At 47.5% G+C, this 21,598-nt stretch overlaps 1 protein-coding gene across 11 annotated transcripts in view; it reads left to right on the top strand.

Annotated features, from left to right (window-relative positions):
• Positions 1–21,598, top strand: part of AMOTL1 (angiomotin like 1) — a 154,930-nt gene that overhangs the window by 82,264 nt on the left and 51,068 nt on the right. For all 11 annotated transcript variants that reach the window (XM_025928430.2, XM_086678594.1, XM_086678595.1 and 8 more), the window contains 3 exons: positions 282–431; positions 4,766–5,702; positions 20,169–20,460. In XM_025928430.2, coding sequence (XP_025784215.1) covers positions 282–431; positions 4,766–5,702; positions 20,169–20,460 — 1,379 coding nt within the window. The remainder of the gene's footprint in view (positions 1–281; positions 432–4,765; positions 5,703–20,168; positions 20,461–21,598) is intronic.

Raw genomic sequence — 21,598 nt, forward strand, 5'->3', positions numbered from 1 at the left:
TTGTCAGTGTTGCTGCTGCTGCTGCCCTTGGAACCGGGTTGTGTAAAAGCGTCATGACTTTACTCAGTGTCTCTTGAAGATTGTTATTCTGACCTCATGGGTCATTTTGGTGGGTGGCTGGCCTTGCGATAATTCTGAATGGTAACTCTGGAATTTTATGAATCAAAAAGGCAGCTCCGAGTCGAATGTGGGAAAATGCCTCGTGGGCTCTCATGAGTCACACAGGAAGGAGGGAGAGGAGGATTTCGGTGGCACTAATACGCACATTGCTTTTTCCCCAGGACCCTCTCCTGTTTGTTACCGCTCCGGTAGTCCCACCCCGATTCTAGAAGACCCCAACTACTTTTTCCCAGATTTCCAGCTCTATTCTGGGAGGCGCGAGGCATCTGCTTTGACGGTGGAGGCAAAAGGTGGCATCAGGGAAAAAGTTGGTAAGTTCTTTTACCGGCATTTGGTTTGGAAAAGCAAGATGATCATATGTTTCTGATTTTTAGCCTTTTTTTTGCATAATTTTTTCTGTAGCCTCGCTTTAAGAATCAGCCAGTTGTATTATTGATTGTCTCTTTATTAGTAGGTGCCTTATTTTTAATGGTTTTGCTATGGCGTCAATAGACTATTTTACGATATCATGTGACTCTCAGCAGAGTTCTTATTGCAAGACTTGAGAGTTACACCATTTATTCCCTAATTTTTCTCTGATTCCTAAATACTTTTTTTGTACCCTTTCCCAGAATCTTTTTTCCTTCTCTGCTTTCACTTTGATCTCTTTTTTGCAAATAATTCAGAAGCTCAGAAGAAATCCAAAACCATAGTAGGGAGGAAGCTGTTTCCTCTATGAAAACTTCCTGCCTATTTTTGAGGGCTTTTGAGATTGGTAAAACTGGAAGGGAATCTTTAAAATCACTGTAGGGAAGGATCTCACGGTTCTTGGCAAATGTGCTTATGAAAAGGGAATTCAGCAGTTTTCGTGCTTGATGAGACCCCATTCCTTTTATTATTCATCCCAAAAAATCATTTTCTTTTGGAAATATATTTTTATTTAAATTTATATTCAAGTTATTCACAGCATTCATTTTTCTTTGAATTTGCTTTCAAATTTCAGAGCAGTTATTCTGAGGGTAAGGACTGTGCTCTCTTTACCTTCTGCCTCGGCACCTGTCAGAATGGATGTAACAGATTGGCACTCAGGATTTGCACAGTGAACGTGTGGCCCATTTCAGCCCGCATGGATCTCTTCATCGCTTATTACAGTTATTTGGCAATTCATCTTATGTGGACTTCGAATAATCTGTTTTTAGTGTTTAAAATTTTTTATTGTTGAGCTTTGGGTTTATATGTCAGTTATAATATACATTCTCTGAAGGTAGAGAATAAGTTCGCTTTTACTGCACATGTGGTCTTGCGAAGCAGATATGAAGCCTGCCCATTTTACAGAGGAGAGAGGTTCAGAGAAGCCAGAAAACTGGCGTGAGATCTCATAGGTGTGATTTGGGATTGTGGAGGCGAGGCAGAGTGATATGATCAGAGCTGAGCTTTAGGAACCAGCCTGCACAGTTTTTGAATTTGCTGGGCAGGTATTTTCTGAATGCCTTCTGTGTGTCAGGGTTGTATTATAGGCACTGGGGATACAGCAGGTGAATATTAACAGATAAAGTTTCGCTGTCCGGTTCTTGAATTCTAGTAGAAGAAGATAGATAAGAAATGCAGTGTGGATAAGAAATGCAGCGTGGATCGAAGAAAGAGATCAGAGGCAAGTGATATTAGGAGGCTATTCAGGACATCTAAGCAAGTGGTAAGGAGAGCCCAAACCCAGGACGTGGCTGAGGGCATAGAAGTTAGGGTTGCGGTCTTTTGCTGTCTCAGAGACACTAAAAATGTCATCTAGTGCCACCTTTTCTCATATTTTAATGCCAAAAAGAGTAAAAGTGATGTAACCCTTGACAGCCCATGCCAAAAAAAGGCACAAAGCCAATGACATATATCTGTATATATGCACATGTGTACGTGCAAGTATACGTATATCTATATATTTTGTAAGCATACCCCACCACCGTTATTTTTTCTCATTTCACTGTGGACTGAGAAAAACCAGCTTGGCAGTTGATCAAATGTGGGGAGAAAAGGAGACAAAGGGCCAAAAGTTCATCTGAAATTTCTATCTGGATGACTCATAGATGATAAGGATGTCACTTAGAGAAAAAAAAAGAAATCCACAAAACAAAGAGGCAACCGTGGGGAAGAAAGATGTTTTGAGGGGAGATGATGTGTTCTCCGTACATGTAGAAACGCAGAGCCATCATTGCATGGAATCGTAGAACTGAGGCTGTTTGGAGATGGTCGAGTTCTGTTCTGTCAATTTGCAGAGGAGATTGAGCTCAGAGACAGTAAACGATTTGCTCAAGGTCATGCCAAGGTCATGCCGGTAGTAAGAGCTAGAACTTTTACTGTCCTCATGCTGTATAATTTCCTCAGTACACTACTTATTAGTATTGTTGTGAGATGGATACATTGTATATTTCTTGGCATTCATTAGGTATTCTTTGCTGCTTAAATGTTTGCTCCCCCATTACGTGCTTCCCTGGGTTGCGCACTAGGGAGAGCCAGATGAGGTGGCATGATCCTTGCCTTGAAGAAGCTGAGAGTCTTGTGTAAATAAACCATTTCCATCTACCATGATAATTGCTGTAATGGTGATATTGACAAATGGAGTGGGACTTAGGAGAAGGAGGGCTTCAAGCCTGCTGGGCTGCAGAAGGACACGATTAACTCAGAGGCAGCTGTGAAGCAATCACGTACAGCACATCTAGGAATGTCCCAAGGAGACATGGTGAGGTGCACCTTTCTAGGGAGAGGGAGCCAAGGCCTAGAGGCAGGAGGGAACTGACATGTCTGGGAAGTACGTGGTCTTAAGTGCTGGTGGCCTGCACTGTTGCTGGATAAGTAAGGCCATACCTGCTACATCCTAGGGTAGAATGTCAGTTTCATCTGGTAACTAACCCCTGAGGAATCTTGTGCAGGGGAGTGATATTATTAGGTTTTCGTATTCGAACAGTCTCTCAGGGTAATGTGGAAGATAGGTTGAGGTCTAAGGGGTGGGTTTGGAGGTGGGAATGAGAGGCGTGTCAGAGAACTAGATAAGGAGGCTGCTGGAATTGTCTGGGTATGAGACACCAAGGGCTTTGCAGTGTTGTGGAATGAACACAGATTTTGTTGTAGAATGAGTCAGGTCCTGGTTCTGGCCTTCGCTGCTCCTGTGACATCCGTCATTGCCTTCTCTGAACCTCCCTCCTCATCTGTAAGATAGGGGAAATGGATATCTGTGTCGTATGATTTTATGTGCCTCATACGATTTTATGTGGAATAAACAAAATAACGTATGGAGAGAATTTAGCACAAAACTTGACACATCATATACACTTTTCAAATGGTTCTTGGGGTTATATTGTGGTTATTAATAATAAACTTGGAGATTGGGATGGGAATGAAGAAGGTTGGGAGAGATGTTCAGGAGGTGGAATTGACAGGCTGACCCTGGATGTTGGAGGTAGGGGAAAAGGAAGGAATTTTGGAAAACTCCCAGGTTTCTGGCTTGGCAAGGAGTAGATGAGGCAGGGATATGGGGTTTGGTGAGGGTGAGGTTGGGGGTGCGGAAGGCATGCTGAGTTTGAAGAACTAATGGACCGTCTGCTGGTCATTGTAGGTGTGGGTCCTGAGTCAGTGGTTGAAGACCAGTGGCAGGTGTGATGATGGAGGGAGTTCTGTTGAGTGAGGGTGGAGGGCATTCAGGGCAGAGTTGTGGGAAACACCAGAATTTAAGGAGCAGGTGGAGAAAAGGGAGTCAGAGAAGTGCACGGAGAGGCAGGGGCTGGAACCAGGGCGGGTGTTGGGAGTGGGAGACCTGGATGCTGAATTAGGAGAGCATTTCCAGAAGCAGATGATCAACGTGCAGAATGCTTCAGAGAGGTGAGGTGCATACTACAGGAGGTGGAAAATCCTCATTGGGCTCGGCTGCTAATCAGAGCAGTAGGGAGGGTGTTGAATGGAGCATCTGGAAAGTGGAGACCAGCGAGTGCAGATCGCCTACTGAGGGCAATCAGAAGAGAAGGGGAGGAGAGATACACGGGCGGCAGTTGGGGGACATGGGTAGGGCCAAGAAAAGGGGATTGCTTTTTGCTTGATCTTGGTTTTTGGCTTGCATTTATTTTTATTTTTATTTTTTTTAATTTTTTTTTCAACGTTTATTTATTTTTGGGACAGAGAGAAACAGAGCATGAACGGGGAAGGAGCAGAGAGAGAGGGAGACACAGAATCGGAAACAGGCTCCAGGCTCCGAGCCATCAGCCCAGAGCCTGACGCGGGGCTCAAACTCACGGACCGTGAAATCGTGACCTGGCTGAAGTCGGACGCTCAACCGACTGCGCCACCCAGGCGCCCCGGCTTGCATTTATTTTTTAAGATGGGGAAGATTTGGCATGTTTGTGTGCAGATGGGAAGGGGCCGGTGGGGAGTTTAGAGGAAGGGGAGAGGGGAAGGACAGAGCAAGGTCCAGCAGGAAGCGGGAGGCCTGGCAGTGGAGAGTGGTAGAGACGCTTTGAATTGGAGAAACACTTCCTGAGAAACTGCGGGGTAAATCGAGGTGGCAGGGTATTTGAAATCTTGTCTTTAAGTGCTACTGTGGCTCGAATGTTCATTATTCACCATGCATCAGCAGGCCGGTATTCCTGTGGAATATCCTGATACCTTTTCTCCCGCGTTTATCTTTCAGTTGAGGATCCTCTGTGCAGCTTCCACTCCCCAAACTTCCTGAGGATCTCAGAGGTGGAAATGAGAGGTTCCGAGGATGCGGCAGCTGGAACAGTGTTGCAGCGGCTGATCCAGGAACAACTGCGGTATGGTACCCCGACCGAGAACATGAACTTGCTGGCCATTCAGCACCAGGCCACAGGGAGTGCAGGACCAGCCCACCCTCCAAACAACTTTTCTTCCACGGAAAACCTCACCCAAGAAGACCCACAAATGGTCTACCAGTCGGCACGCCAGGAACCGCAGGGTCAAGAACACCAGGTGGACAACACGGTGATGGAGAAGCAGGTGCGGCCCACACAGCCTCAGCAGAACAATGAGGAGCTGCCCACTTACGAGGAGGCCAAGGCCCAGTCCCAGTTCTTCAGAGGGCAGCAGCAGCAGCAGCAGCAGCAGCAGCAGCAGCAGCAGGGGGCTATCGGCCATGGCTACTACATGGCTGGGGGCACCAGTCAGAAGGCCCGGACTGAGGGGAGGCCCACGGTGAACCGCGCCAACAGCGGGCAGGCACATAAGGACGAGGCGCTCAAAGAGCTTAAGCAGGGCCACGTCCGCTCACTCAGTGAGAGAATCATGCAGCTGTCCCTGGAGAGGACCGGAGCTAAGCAGCACCTCCCTGGCTCAGGGAGCGGAAAGGGGTTCAAGGCGGGAGGGGGCCCCTCCCCCGCCCAGCCCGCAGGCAAAGCGCTGGACCCCCGGGGTCCTCCGCCTGAGTACCCCTACAAGACCAAGCAGCTGATGTCCCCGGTCAGCAAGACCCAGGAGCATGGACTTTTCTACAGTGACCAGCACCCGGGGATGCTCCACGAGATGGTCAAGCCATACCCTGCTCCTCAGCCTGCGAGAACAGAGGTGGCCGTGCTGAGGTACCAGCCGCCCCCGGAGTACGGGGTCACGAGGTGATTATCAAGCCCAGAGGTTTTAGTCTGGCGCGTCAGAATTCAACCCATTATGTTCTTAGTGCTTGTTATTTTCAAGGCATGTTAGGTTTTAGCCATCAGTTTTTTTTTTTTTTTTTTTCCTGTGCATAATATTTAATAAGCCACTTCTTGGCCAAAATACGTAGAGTGAAACAGAACAGAGAGCAACTAGGGATATTCTCCAAATGTAACAGAAGGCAACTGGGGATTTCTGAGTCGAGGGGAGGAGACTCCGTTGTTGGCTGTCCTGGGGAGCTGTGCCCAGTGGCCAGGCAAGGCAGCAATATTCCTGGCTGGCTTTGTGGAGAGCGTCCAACTCCCGGAGCATGTTATTACCGTGGGGTTTTATGGAGCCTTTCTTCATTGTAGATTGGAAAGGAAAACGTAGTCTGATCGCTAGAACCGAGGAGTTAAAGAGGCCATAGAAATCATGTAGTCTCCCCTCCATATTGAACAGATGAGAAACTAAAACCTGGAGAGATTCATACATTTCCACAGCCCACAGCTCCGAGGCTTCTGGAGCTAGGCTCCCGTGTCCCGACCGTCAAAATCTCTCCCCTCCGTTGTGCTAATTCTAATCCCTCTTCTGATGACCCGGTGCATTCAGCAGCACTTGCTGACTGTAAACTCTGTGCAGCCTTGTACCAAGTTCAGAGATAGAGAAAGACTCCCTGCCCTCCAGAACCTGAGGGTGCTGTCCCGGGGGAGCCAGCCTCTGAGTCCATCGATGCCATGCAGCATGCTGTGTGCTCGGAACCAGGGAGATAGTATGACTCACAACTGGAGGGGCGGTGGAAGAGCCCCACAGGGGAGGTGACCTCCAAACAGGGTCTTGAAGGACGAGCAGGAGCTGTGGGGAAATCATGCGAAGAGAGGAGGTAGCAGAGCGCACCGTGCAGGGGGCGCGCCGTGCAGGGGGCGCGCCGCCTGTTTGTCTCGAATGAGCTGCAGTGTCGCTGGTGGGGGCAGTTTGGCCAGCAGTGGCAGAGGTGTGTTAGAACAGGGAGCAGAGACCGACTGGTAGAGGGCTTTGGGAGTCCTACTCTGGAGTTTGGAATTTAGCCATAAGCGATCAGGAAAGCCAGTGTTTTCAAGTCGAGACTCTGGTGATGTTTATTAGGCTGACCTCAGGGGCAGTGAAGGGTGGTGATGAAGCAGAGGAACAGGACTGGGACCAATGCGGACCTTTAGGAACAATTTCAATGGAATCGGGGAGGACGGTCCAAGTTTGAGGCCAGAGGGGTAGGGGAGCGTTATATACTGTGAGAGGCGTGGAAGCAGAATTGGTGGGATTTAATGACTGATCAGGTATGGAAGCTGAGGAGTCGTAGGGCAATTGGAAACCAAGCTCTCAAGGGAGAAATTGGGTCCGAAGATACAAATTTGGGAGTTCCCGGCATTTCGACGTTGCCGAGCTTCTTGGGGAGAGTGTGGAGCGTGAGAAGAACAGGCAAGGGGCCACTGCCTGTTATTGGCTATGTCTTCGTTTTCACAGAGGGCCTTATTTATCTGTTTCTAAATCAGACGAGTCGAGTTTTCCCTGTGCGACCCCAGCGACTGGGCGCAGGGCATACCTTGGCTGTCCGTCTTCCGCAAAGGGTGTGACTGGGCCCTGGCAGGAAGAGAGCCGGCCGACGTGCCCTTTTCTTCCCAGCTGTTGACACGTTTCCGTGCACTGGGCCAGAAATGCCAGCTTGGGAGCAGTACGCCACCTTTTAGACCTCTGACGGGCTGCAGAACTCATTCTTCCTAAAGGGGGCACAGCCTGACCCCACTGAGGAATCCAAGATGGGGCCCACGGGGCTCTTGCCTCTTACCCTCTTATAGTTCCTTAAGCCACAGGAGACATTTAAACTTCAAAAGCACCAGGTTTGAAGAAGGGGGGAAAGAGTCTTCATATCTCCAATTGGTGCCACATCGATTCCAGAGACTTGTGTAAAGTAGTCTGTGATGTTTACCGCACGATCATATCAGAGTTCGGTTTGTGATACTTCACAGTTTTTCCTAAACATTTAACTTAGCCTCTAGAGCTTGGTAGAAGGTGGGAATGTCCCCACATCAAGCCACTTCCCTTTGGCTTTACAGCAGTGCCTAAAGTGGGTCATTCTGCTTTTCATCATTTGGCAGTACGTGCGATATGGAGTGGCGAGATATGGGAAGGGGAGGAGGGAAACGCCAACAGGAGATGTACCCAGTTATTTGTGGAAAGTGTCATTTGTCTCAAAGCTATGACGTTAAAAAGAAGAAATGTATGAGGGATTTGAGCCAATTGCCAGTCTTGGCAGCCGGATTGACGTGGCACATCAAAATGGCGCAGGGGACGTAACAGACAGACCATTGAGGCTTGGCCCCAGAGCTACAAGGGCCCTTTGTGAGCCTGGCCATGGCGAGCCAGCATGGCTCCGGCGGCACAGCCCTGGGCTGACAGAGTAAACAAAGTTGTATCCACACCAGCCCTGCTCCAGACACATCTACCGTGGTCTGAACTTCAAGGGTTGGATCTGAAACTCAGCAGCGTGTGATGTTCAAGTTTTCTTTGAGCCAAGAGATGAGCAGGGCTCCTTTTAATTTCACGGATACATTCTCTTGTGCCGAAAGGGCTATCTGTTTGTCATTTATGGCAATGGTTTCAGAAGCCTGATGAGTCAATACATAATAGACTCCTGGACGTGAAGGAAAAGCCACTGAGTGAGATCATGGAGTCCATCGCCTTGCCTTGTGATGCAAAAAATGGGCTCAGTATGTGGTGAAGATTCATTCAGTGGTTTTGTCCAACCCTTTACTTTGTTCAGACTTCACTGATTTTTTTGCCTAGAGGTGGAAAGGTCCAAAAGACGAGTGAGACAAGAGTGTAGAGCTTATGATAAGAGGAGTATGAACTTGGAGTTCTGGCCTTCATAATACTGACTCACCATAGCTTATAAATTCACCTGCCCTGATCTGCTGAAGACGGAGATGTGTGGTAGTCTGTTGTAAAGGGTGTCAGTCTTCTCTGGTGGGAACCCCCATGGAGAGCCTATCAGTCAAAGCCTCCTTGAATTGTACCACCTTGGCCCTTGTTGTGGGTGAGGCTGATGGAGACGGGGAGACCGAGGTCCTGCTGAGGTGGCTGGGGGGGACCTCCAGGGAACAAGAGCCAGCCATGGATGAAGGCTCTGGTTCTTTTTCTGCTCCATACTTCTTACCCTTCAACCCAGAAGTGGAAATGGACGGATACAAAGGAGGACAAGGTGAAAATTGGACAGGCTGTTCTATGTAGAATTGTGCTTTAAAAAAAAAAAAAAAAAAAAGGCAAGCATTTGGGTGTTCATTCTGACTCAGTTTGTGGAAACAGGACACTTCTAGAAGTAGTGACTTGGGGTACGGGACTGTACTGTGAATGGAAGCGAACGCGTGAGTGGGTTCTGGTGGGTGAGCTGACCTCTGTCACAGCGCTTGGAGTACGTTAATCAAATGCATGTTTGCTTTCCAAAGAAATCCGACCGTATTTCCAAAAGTGGAAACCGAAGATGCCAAAGAATTACTCAAAATATCCTACTTTCTTAATACAATTACTGTTAATATTTTTCCTATACACATTAAGTTTTTCACGTGTTGTAATCCTAGATTATATTTAGATTAGTATCATAGCTTTTTTTAGGTAGTTTTGTATCACATTCTTTTTGCAGTGTGTAATTTCCATAGCCATCCTTTTTATTGCTGTGTAATATTTTATAGAACATATAACTTACATCATTTTTTCTATAAATAATGTAATGAACATCATCATGCATATCAAATTTTTCATGCCCTGGCCCCTAACCCTTAACCTCTGACTCTAATCCTAATCCTGACCCTGAAACTAGCCCTGGCCCTTTTGAGGGGCTTCTGGGCTGCAGGGTGCCGGGCATATACCTTATCCCTCACCCTGGCCCTAGCCCTGACCTTGGCCTTGACCCTGACCCTAACCCTGGATCTGGGAGAGTGGCTTCCTGAATGCACAATGGAAGAGGCTGAGAGGCAGCCTCACTGTTCTGGAGAAGAGTCCAAACATTTAAGAATTGGTAGTATTTCAGGGCGCCTGGGTGGCTCAGTCGGTTGAGTGACCAACTCTTGATTTCTGCTCAGGTCATGAACTCACCATTGTGGAATTGAGCCCCCAGTCAGGTTCTGCCATGACAGAGTGTAGCCTGCTTGGGATTCTCACTCTTCTTCTCTCTCTGCCCCTCCCCTGCTCTCTCTCTCTCAAAATAAATAAAACTTAAAAAAAAAAAAAAAAAAGAATTGATAGTATTTCTGAAAATGAGTGTGAAGGTGGAGATAAAAACAGAAGGACCAGTTGAAAGTCTGTTTAAAGAGTCTTTGGAGCCCAGGTTCCCTCCTTGCTTCAGCTCAGTGGATGGTTACCCTATCTGTTCTCACCCCACCTGTTCTCTGGAGGGGGTCTCTGAACTTTTGGTTTACTTTTTTAGGAATCATTGTTTAGAGTTGAAATTATTGGGTACATTGTAGCAAACCTTTAATGACTTGTGATTCCAGATACCTTTGTAAAAATATGATAGTGCCTGTATCACTGCCCTTTGACCAACATTAGTCACTACAGTTACAAAAACTTTGCTAATTTAATGAGCAGATGGCATTAATGATTTTAATTTGCAATTATAAGCTAGGTTATTGGGGGGTTGTTTTACTAGTTAGATGGATTTGGTCTTGAAAATCAACTGTGTTTTTTGTTCGTATGATCTATACGTTATAATGGATTCAGAGTACACTAAAACCTGTTTCCTCTAATGCTTGCCCTGATTTTCCAGTTTCTAGAACTCTGTATGCTGGGCCTGCTGTGTAGGTTACCTCATCCTCGCTCTCTCCTTCAGTTCTGAGGGGTGGGTGGTGTCACCGTCACTGTCATATGGTGTGGGGGGAGGTCCATGATGTGCGTGGTAAACCCTCAGGCTTAGAGGTGACTTAAAGTAACGTAGTCCCAGGCACCAGCGTGGGAAGTGCAGGAGCCAGTGAGCAAACCTGGGTTTCTCTGCCACACGCTGTAGCTCCCAGAAAGTGAGCCCTCGGCCACCCCACTGTATGTTGCAGTAGAGGCAAAAATACGGTTTTTATTTGGTAGCTCTCCTCTGGCGAATTTCTAACCAGATGTATATATCACACCTGATGTCCAGCCTGTGCTCTGCCCACTTCTGTTTTCTGCAGGAGGTCTAGAATACTGATGACGTATTCCAGACTCTAGGGGGAAAGGCCTCCAGATGCCCCCTTTGTCTCCAGGTATCTTAGAAGGCCTAGGAGCAAACTTAAGCTTGCTGACGGCTGTAGCTCTGAGCTACGGCTGGCTTCTGGCTTACTTTCATTTGGAGGGGGGGACCGAGGCAGTGTTGTCTGCCTTAGCCTCTTTTTTAGCAGAATGCTTCAGTTACGGAAGAGAGGGTACTATTTTAATGACTAACTTTTGGGGCGCCTGGGTGGCTCAGTCGGTTAAGCCGCCGACTTTGGCTCAGGTCATGATCTCGCGGTCTGTGAGTTCGAGCCCCGCGTCGGGCTCTGTGCTGACAGCTCAGAGCCTGGAGCCTGTTTCAGATTCTGTGTCTCCCTCTCTCTGACCCTCCCCCATTCATGCTCTGTCTCTCTCTGTCTCAAAAATAAATAAACGTTAAATTTTTTTTTTTTTTTAAATAATGACTAACTTTTATGGCTCAGACAGTATCGATTTGGAAAAAGACTAAAAATGACTCCTGTCCACGAAGAGAGCACTCTCTTTCCACCTGTCCATTGCCCTTTTTTGTCCTGTATCTTGGCTGATTCGCCTCATCAGCATAGGGGGTTTGATTTCCTAGCTTCCCAGGAGCAGAGAAAAGAGTGGTGACTGTTTACTAATATTTTATTCATCTGTGAATGTATTAATTTGATATTTAGTATGTAGGCGGATACGTTATAAAGGCCTGAAATGGTGGCGTTTGACCCAGCCCGCTGTCCGAGGCTGATAAAAGATGATGGAGCAAGAGGTGCTGTGGACTTCTTGCACAGAGAAGCTGGCTTGCTTCTCCCCAGGGGCCCGTCATCTCCACCACCCTCTTCCCAGCAGGACAGGGGCTTGCCATTTCCTGTAGTCAGAGAGGGAACTTGTGGGTGTAACTAATGTCCTAAACCGCTCATGTTTTCCTTAAAAAGTGCACTGTGCATTCCCCCCCCCCCACCCCTCCCCCCGAGAAACCTCCAGGGCTGGCTTTATTTAGGATAGATGACATTCTCTGGGAACATGCCAAATGAGGGTTCAGGGAGGAGGGAGGGAGCAAGAGGGGACACAGCCAAGGAGCACATGTGGCAAATGAAAGAGAGAGAACACCTCTCCCCAGGAAACGCCTGTCAATCCAACTGTGCAGCCAGAGTGCAGTTTAAAACACAAACAAGCATAAAGATTCATGCTAAAGAGCAGGGCTTACTTGGTGGGCTTGGCTTGAGGTTTGGAATGTGCCATATTGCAAGAAAGAATGTTTGGTGGTCCCATCGTACTTTGAGTCGGAAATGCCTGGAGGAGGAAGGAGAATTTGCAGAGTAAGTGTGTTTCCAGAGTGGCGATTTGTGGTTCATCCAGTTATGAAAATGAATTGCTATGTAGGACAAAAGGTAAGCCAGATCCAGAGTTGTTGGATTAAAGACTATGCATTGCCCTTAACAAAAATGAGGCTATGGAGCCTCGTTTAAATTCCACCAGCTAAACGTGTGTTTTGAATACCAGCATTCGAATTTAGGAGTTTCTACAGTTTTTAAGCTGGATTATGGCTGGATGAGCTAGGTAAAATGCTGTTTATTCTGAGAAATGGCTCTGCAGTATGGGAATTTCAAAGGCTAGGGTCAAGTTCAGGTTACTTTCTCAGGAAACCTAACACAATTCCAGCTATGATGCATTAAACAAGTGACTTCTTCAAACAAGAGGATTGTCTATATCCATCCTGCATAGCAATAAATCTGATCTTAGTTTACGCAAAACTGGAGTCTTAATTTGGGCATTTACGAGTCTTACCGGTGTCTACACAGCCAACGGGTCTGGGTGGGGAGGCTGTGGGTTTGAGAGAAGATTTGAGGAGTTTTGAGTTCTGGCTCTTCTGTTTTGCAGTCAGTTGTGTTAAGTTCTTTGAGCCTCAGTTTCCTTATCTGCAACTTGTTACGGTTGATGTTTTCTAAAACTAACTGATTTTTCACTGCCAAAAAAAGAAAAAAGAAGGAAAATGTAAATTACCCGCAGTCCCATTATCCAGACTAACCATTGTTAAATACTCTGTTCTCTGTGTTGCTTTGAGGGTCAGAAAGTTGTAAGAAACTACTGTTAGGTTGGGAAATTCTATGTAAATAGGTATTTTTGCTTAAGGAGAAGTCTTAAAATTTGAACCTCTTCACCATGAGCCAAGAAGCTCTTTATTATTTCATTTCATTTTTTCATTCCTTTACCTCGTTTTGTTTACTTTCTGATTATTAAAATAACAATGCAGATTTTTTGGTTTATCTTTATTTTCTAATTTTTGTAAAGTTCATGTATTCCTTAGACAATGAATTTTTGTTTTAAGTAGCCATACATGTTCGTTGTGGAAATTATATAAAGAAAAATAGGACAAGAAAAAAAAATCCATAATCCCATCACTTAGCATTAGTCACTCTGACCCTTTGTTATAATTCCTTCCAGTCATTTTCCTGCATGCTGTTTTTCACACATACTAGGTGAAATTCGAATATGTGTCTTATCTTGAGAATTTAAAAAAATCCTGGGGTGCCTGGGTGGCTCAGTCGGTTGAGCATCTGACTTAGGCTCAGGTCATGATCTCACAGCTTATGAGTTGGAGCCCCGCGTCAGGCTCTGTGCTGACAGCTCAGAGCCTGGAGCCTACTTTGGATTCTGTGCCTCCCTTCTCTCTCTGCCCCAACCCACTTGCATTCTGTCTCTGTCTCTCTCAAAAATAAATAAACATTAAAAACAAATTTATCAAAAAACAAAAATCCTTTCTTAGGGACTCAGTTAGAACTTGTTGAACTGAATTGTTAATGTCAGTAAACTGAAAAAGGTTATTTTGATTTTATTTCTCTATTAATAACTTTGCTTTGGAAAATGTATTTAGCCGTCTGCATTTTCTCTTTTGAATTCCTTGATTACATCCTCCATCCATTTATCCACTGATGTTTATTTTCGTATCATGGTTTGAAACATTTTGTCCATCACACAAGCCAGATTTATAAATGTTCGCAGGATGGCCTAATTGCAGATGAACATATAGTTTCATACGTTGGATATGGCTTGCTGATCACCCTTGCTGCTTGGGGATGTGGGGACCGCAGAGAGGGGACTGCTGGTCTGTTTGCATGAATTGCTCTGACAGTCACTGAATTCTGGAATTATCTCCAAAATGAGGCCTTTTGGTGAACGTATAGCAGGGTCTTCAGCAGTGCTGTCCAGTAGAAGGACAGGGTGAGCCACACGTGTCTGCTTAGAAATGTTCTAGCAGCCATGTTTTCTTAAAAGTTAAAAGAAGACAAGTAAAGTTAATTTTCAAACCTAGTTTAGTTAACCCATTAAAAACCTATCTTTAAAAACATGTTTTAGTTAGTTAAAACTGTTGTCATTTCAACAGATAACCAACATAAAAAAAAAAGCTATTAATGAGCTCTTTTACATGCCTTGTCCTAAGTCCTCAGATTTTGATACACGTTCTACCCTTCTTGCGCATTTCAATCCAGACTTGCCACATTTCAGGTGTTTGGTAGCCCATGTGGCTCCTGGCTACTCTTTGGGACAGCACAAGTCCAGAAGGAAGGAGGGCCGTGTCCGAGAGAGAATGTCCTGATGGGTCCAGACACTGCCTTGACATGATGCTCTCATTCTGCATCCCGCTGCGGGACAGCTGCTCAGAAGTCGGAGATTCTGTGGGCTGGAGTGTGCCTTGATCCCTTACTGAGCTTGAGGATTAGGGACCGTGGTGTTTGAAGGCGAAGGGACATTCAAGGGTGGTACCTCTTGCCTTTCTCCTAACACCTATTGGCAGTGCGTGATAAGAGAGGCTAACAGGTATTAAGTACTTCCCTAAAGAGAGACACTGTGTGCAATGCTTTGTATTCCTTATCTCACTGAATTCTCACCACCACCCTGTCAGGTGGATATTATCATCATCACTTAAAGGTGAGGAAGTTAAAAACTTTTCCACGGGTACCTGGTTAGAAAGAAGTCGAAGCAGAAAAAGGATACCCCATACTAAAGAGCAGTGCTCTCTTGTACTAACATGGGAGTTAGCCCTCGTGTGGTGCAAGGAGGGTGATTTCAAGCCCGGTTCAAAGTCCATTTTTTGGCTTTCTAAAGGCCTTGAAGTCTCTGCTTTGTGAATCCTGAAGGTTGCATACTTTAAAAGTAGGATAATGTATGGCATGAGATCAGTGAATGCCCAAGATTGTAAGAATTAAGTGATGCAGTTGACGTAAAATGCTAATGTGGTGCATTTACGGACAGGTGTTAACAAATACGAAAGTTGAAATAAGCTCGTCTGTGAAAGTTTGCAGTATGCACAGAACAAATGGATTGTTGATTAGATGCCCTCAGTGACCTTGTTTCCGCAGTCCAAATAACATCGTCGCTCCCATTTTGAGCTGCATTTTGTGACCCCAAATAGGTAAGAAGGGCAATAACACGGAGCCATGTTATTTATTATATTGGCAATCTCATGATTTGAGATTCTGTCATGAACCAATTATCCAGAGCCAATCTAAACACCAGAGGTCTCCTCTTTAATAGTGTAATGTTGAAGGTTTAGCCATTATTTGAAAGCTCATCAAGCATATATGGTCTCCCAACTTGCTCTTGGGCTTAGGGGTCAAATCAGTTGACACAAATGTATGGAGTACCAACTTAGTAGAAGTCATAATTTTCTACCCTCAAAAAAGATACATGCTAAAAACTTGGGAGAAAAGGCTCATGTATGAAAAATTAAATAATAATATATTTAAATAAAAATTCGGGAGAACAAAAGACGTGATATAGTCCAGTGATTGTAGGTTGTCAGGATTGTGATTTAGGCATGTTGTAAGCTTGGAGGAAAGAAATGGGGAGCAAATTCTGGGGTCAGGCTATGGGCAGCATGGTCCAGAGTCATTGATGATGGAGGACCAGTCTACAAGGCTTCCCTACATGACCCTTCTTTTGTCAAGATGTGACTCTTTAAATGCTATGATTCTTTTTTTTTTTTTTCTTTTTTTAATACATCACTGTGGACTTGGGGACAACAGGCTTTTTCAGCTTTGCTCAGACATATTTAAGTAACTGGTCGGTTCAGTGGCAGATGGAAAAAGGTCACTTTCTGTGGCGTTCCAAGGCTCGTTGCATTCCTTCAGAAAGGAGCGGGACCTGGTTCGTGGTACTGGCCTCAGTTTTTGTGAGCATTAGGTGATGAAATGTGGTGCCTCCCAGATAGCCTAGGCCCCCAATAAGTAGAACGCTCTCTGTAGACAGGACATTAGCCCGTGGAAGCTAATAATGTTGAATGTAAGGAACAGTCCAAGAGAACAACTCAGAGGCAGATTTCCAGCCTTCCTGCTTCCCCCGAGGCTGCTCGAGCCTACAGAAGCTGTGATGCTTGGTGTTAGGGTATGGATCATGGACACCCCATGGTGTGGTTGCTCCGACAAGGCCACGGGAACCCAGGAGCAAAGAACCAAAGGGTGGTCGCCTTCCCTCCCTGTTCTCGCCAGTATAGGGAGAAATAGTGAACTGCATGGACTCTGGAAACCAAAAGCCTGGACTTGGGTCTTCTTTATGTTCCTATTATCTCTGTTATATTTTGTAAGTTACCATCCTGCGCTTTGTTTTTCTCATCTAAGTAGTCTGACATTGATACCTATTTTATAAGGCAGTTATAAATGCAAAAAATGCTAATAAGTATTAGCCATAACAGAAAAAAATTTATTGGGACTTACGCATGCATTGCTTGGTGGGAGGATTTGTATTAGGGGCTGTGGGATTCAGGTGATAATAGTTAATGGTGATTATGACTAACTGTTTGACCAGTACTTCCTTTGTGCCGGGCTTTGTACATATTATTAGCTCCCTAAGTCCTTTAGCATCGAGCTAAGTTGTGCACTGTCCCAGGAAACCCAAGACGCATGGTGTCAAATAAGCTAGCTCTCTGACTTCACAACCTGCAGGGGAAAGAGGCGCACAAATCCCTGTAGCGTCGCATTCTGTTCACAGGTGTTTCTCATTTAACTGTTAGTTCCCATCTTGTCTTTTTCTCTTTTCTCTGTGTCCCCGTTGCCAGGGTCACGGCCAATCAACAGCATTATCTTTGTAAGCTAAGGGTAGGTGGTTTTTAGTATGATCTCATGTGACATTTTCCTGTTCTGTCCCAACACCGTGTCCCCCTCATTCACACTAAACCCACATCTGCCTTGTACAGATCGTTGAGCCCACCAACGCGTTGGCTGAGTAGTGGAGCCAATGAATAGAAGTTTGCTGACCTGCCTGCACATCATCCATTGTAATGTGGTGTTTATCGAATGTGTAACGGAGTTATTTATGCGGCCAATGTTCTCTTTAGTAGAAGAGTTCCCATTTTGAAAAAGTAAGTTCTTTCCTGTCGCCTGACTTTGGCAAACACCCTTTTCCTGCATTGCCACTCAGGTAACTAGTCACCATCATGGGTAACTTAGGCTGGCATTCAGAAAACACTTCCTTTTTGTTATATATCAGAGAAAGATGAGAAGATAAGCCTACCATTGACCATAGTGAGTCCCAAATCCCAGAGCTTAATAAATGTTAAAAGATAGAAGCCCTAGTCCAAAGCTGCCTGGGTCAAAGGGAAGCCCCATGGTTTGGAGAGCAGGTGATAGGTTCATCTGTACCCACCTCAGCTCCAAGGAGACACGCCACATGTGTCCCTTACCTTGGATGAAGCGGGAAGGGAGTATGACACTCAGAGCCTTTCCACTCTTGCCACGGAGTTGGACCTCATACACACAGGACGACACATAGTCATATACACGCTTCATTGTGGAAGGGGCACAAATTCATCAAAACGCCGAAGCGTTTTATTTCTGAAGAGACGGGCAGGTAGTTATGTCACAGGTATGGAGAGGGAGGGAGGAGGGGTGGTTTACATCCCCCCCCCCCGCCCCCCGTGACAACACTCCTTCTGAACTCCGAGGATGGCTGGAAGGTGGAGCCCGCTTAAGGAATAAAGAACCCAACTGAGCTCCATCGTTCTCCACCAGGCGTTGCAGAACTCAGATCCCAGCCATTTCAACAGGAAATGGAAGGGGCTCCCTGACTGAAGGCCTAAGGAAACCTAGTTGGGCAATCCCTCCCGAGCCTAGGTGCGAGGCTCTGGTGTTTGTTACCAGAGCGAGGCCTGTGATAGGTCACGTTGTCGGGCTCTCCTGCATTTCTTCTGAGGTCATCTTTACGAACGTCTGCATATCTGTGCAGGGAGGGCTAAGGTGGCCCTTCTCAAATTTTCTTCTAGAGTTTGACATTTAGGTGCCAGGAGTCGGCATTCAGAGGGCTCCTGACTGTACGATACGCTTACAAAATAAACGGCACGGAGCCTGACAGGGTCCAAAAACATTCCAGCAAGTATACCTAAAAGGAAAACAGAAGGCCACACAGTCTCCTGGGGAAAGTGGGGGCTTTGGCTCCGGCTGGCCAGGAATAAGGGGAGGTGACAGGGGCTGAGTGTCAAGGATTGGAAAGTAGCGGGATCTCCAGAGGACTCTGCCCTGGGATACAGAATGTGGGTGGTTTAGGGTTGCTGACCATTCTGCTCACTCCAGTTCCCAGACTGAATCCTAAAGGTTAGGGAGGTCAACAAGAAAACTTGTCTTCCCCAGTCTGCAGAAGAGAGACAGCCGTAGTTGGAGAACTGGCCACCATGACTGCCTTTGGTGCTAATACCTGCGTGAGTTGTTGGTAGGAGCCCTTGGCTTAGGCTGAGAGAAAATGCGATGATTCTTACGGAACAGAGAAGTGAGGAGGGGATTGTTAGGGAGTGAAGTCAGAGAGGGCAGCCCAAGATTTCAGATAAGCTAGTGCCTGGGCTTGGAACCATCTTTTTTTTTTTTTTTTTTCCAACGTTTTATTTATTTTTGGGACAGAGAGAGACAGAGCATGAACGGGGGAGGGGCAGAGAGAGAGGGAGACACAGAATCAGAAACAGGCTCCAGGCTCTGAGCCATCAGCCCAGAGCCCGACGCGGGGCTCGAACTCACGGACCGCGAGATCGTGACCTGGCTGAAGTCGGACGCTTAACCGACTGCGCCACCCAGGCGCCCCGGAACCATCTTTATTACATGGCTAAGATCCCCAGACCTCCTCACCCTGGCAAATCAAAACAAAAGATTTGTCCCTTCCCCAAGACTTGTCCATTTCACTGGATGGTACCTCTGTCCATGTGTGTAAAGCCCCAAATCTAGGAGTAATGTTGTTTAACCTTTATTTATGTTGAGAGAGAGAGACAGCATGAGAGGGGCAGGGGCGGAGGCAGAGAGAGAGAGAGAGAGTCCCAAGCAAGCTGCATGCTGTCAGCCAGGAGTCCAATGCGGGGCTCGAACCTACGAACTGTGAGATCATGACCTGAGCAGAAATCAAGAGCCAGATGCTTAACCGACTGAGCCGCCCAGGCGCCCCCAGGAGTAATTTTTAAATTTTCCTCACCTTCTCTCTCCCTGTCCATGATTTATCCAGCCATATCCCCAATCCATCCATGATTTCTCTGCTGCTGCCGCCCTGTGAGACTTCGCGGGTCTCATCTAGACCACGCTCAGGCCTCCCTGCGGGCGCCCTTCGTGCATTTTGCCACTTCATCCCATCTGCAGACCAGTCAGTGGGGCAGCTCCTCTGCGGCCGCGGTCTACACCAAGGGCTGGCCTTGGCTGACAAAGGCCTTTGCTCATGGCTCTGGTCGTATCTCACACTACTTGCAGACTCTACTCGGTATTTGCGTGTGCGCTCTCTTTCGTACTCATTGGTGCCTGTGCTAAATCCTGACCTGGGCCCCGTGCCCTAGCTGATCCCCCTACCTGGGAGACTCCTTTTCCTCCTCCTTTCCCCAGGGTCCTTCTTATCTGTCATTCAGACTTCAACGCAAGCACCCACGTCTCCCTCCCTGACCCCTCTGTAGAACTAGGCACGTAGCCACTCACAGTCACATTACTCTGCTATACCTGGCCGATCAGCGTGTCCCCGAACGTGTAAGCCTCACGAGAGCAGGGACCTTGTATCCGCCGCGACCAGAACAGTGCTGATTAGAGGGAGAACCCATTAAATGCCTGTGGGTGAAGGACCCAACCTGCTCTACTGGCGCCAGCACCCAGATGTGCGCTGATGGCCTCTGGTAGCCCAGGCCAGTCGCTAGGACGCGTCCTGTTGTGACTCCCTGCCCCCCTGCTCCCCTGTTTCTCGGGTGTGATGACCAGTGTCCACTTCCCTTGCAGCCGCCCCTGCCAGCTCCCTTTCCCGTCGACAGTGCAGCCGCACAGCCCGATGTCCTCCCAGAACCCCTCTGCTGGCGGGCCGCTGCACTCCGTGTCCGTGCCGCTCGCGCTGCCCATGACCCTGGCGGCCCCGCAGCCCCCGCCCGCCGCCTCCCCCAGCCAGCAGCTCGGGCCGGACGCGTTCGCCATCGTGGAGCGAGCCCAGCAGATGGTGGAGATCCTGACCGAGGAGAACCGCGTGCTGCACCAGGAGCTTCAGGGTTACTACGACAATGCCGACAAGCTCCATAAGGTAGGTGACTTCCGGAGGGAAGGAGAGGGGAAGGGGCAGAGTTGTTTCCCTGCTGCTTGACTCACTGGCCAGCAGCGACCCCCGTGTATTCCAGGCACTGTGCAAAGCTTTAGGGAGACGAATAAAGAGGACACAGGCCCTGCCTTGGAGGAGCTTACCGTCCAAAAGGGGGAGGGTTGCCTAAGCTAACACCTGCTGTAGGGTGTCAGGTGGTTATAGAAGGTACAGTGAGGGTGGCCCTGGACCTGGGACTCAGAGGTGGGTAGTATTTCCCCAGGAGGACAGCGGGAATATTAGAGGGTGTGGCCGCCTTCATTCTTAGGGCTTTATTCCGAGAGCCACAGTCAGGAAGACTTTATGCAAGATGAACTGTGGTAGGCAGTGATTTAATGGCGACCGCCCACCCCCATGTGTCAGCACCAGAAATGCTTGTGGTAGAACAGAAGAGGTGAGGGGGCAAAGGGCGATAGGATGTTTTAGGGTAGCAGAGCCACAGGGCACTAGCTTCCTTTCTGGAGGCGAGGGGGCATGTGTGGTAGAAGTGATCTTGTAAGAGTCTGAGTCCCTGGCTCTGTCCTGGACAATCAGGGGCTTTTATAAATAGAAAAGGTAGGAATATAAACCCTGCCTGACTGCAGGAGCCTTGCCGTTGGGTTCCACATGTCAGTTAATGCTCCCGGTTGGCCCATTTAGCGTTCACCTCTCAGGTAAGGCGGAGTCTTTGTCACTGGTCCGGTTTTCAGAGTAGTGGGCGCCTCTGATTTCCTGGCGGTACCCAGTGGGGAGCAGTGGGTTTGATGGTGCAAATGTTCACAGACAGAATCTGCCCCAGCACGTTTGTGCAGAGCTTCCACTGGAGAGGTCTGGAGCTCCCTGGAGTCAAGACCAGACTTGGTCCAGAGAGCTCCGGATGCCTTTCCTGGAGGGAGAAGATGAGAGCCAAAAACAAATGGGCTGCCTGAAGGTGGCGGCCTCACTCCCACCCTGCTCGGACCGTAAAAGCTGGGAAACCAGCATGCTGTCTCGTGGCCTTGGTTGTAAGTCACTGCTCAGGCCCAAACTTGTGTCTGACACGTCCTGGGGCAGCTTCCTTCCGGGTGCAGTCGAACACTGGGAAGGAGCTACTCAGCCCCTCCTG

This window comes from Puma concolor, chromosome D1, assembly GCF_028749965.1.
Source record: "Puma concolor isolate L17-30 chromosome D1, mPumCon1.1.hap2, whole genome shotgun sequence".
In the NCBI taxonomy this organism is placed as follows: Eukaryota; Metazoa; Chordata; class Mammalia; order Carnivora; family Felidae; genus Puma; species Puma concolor.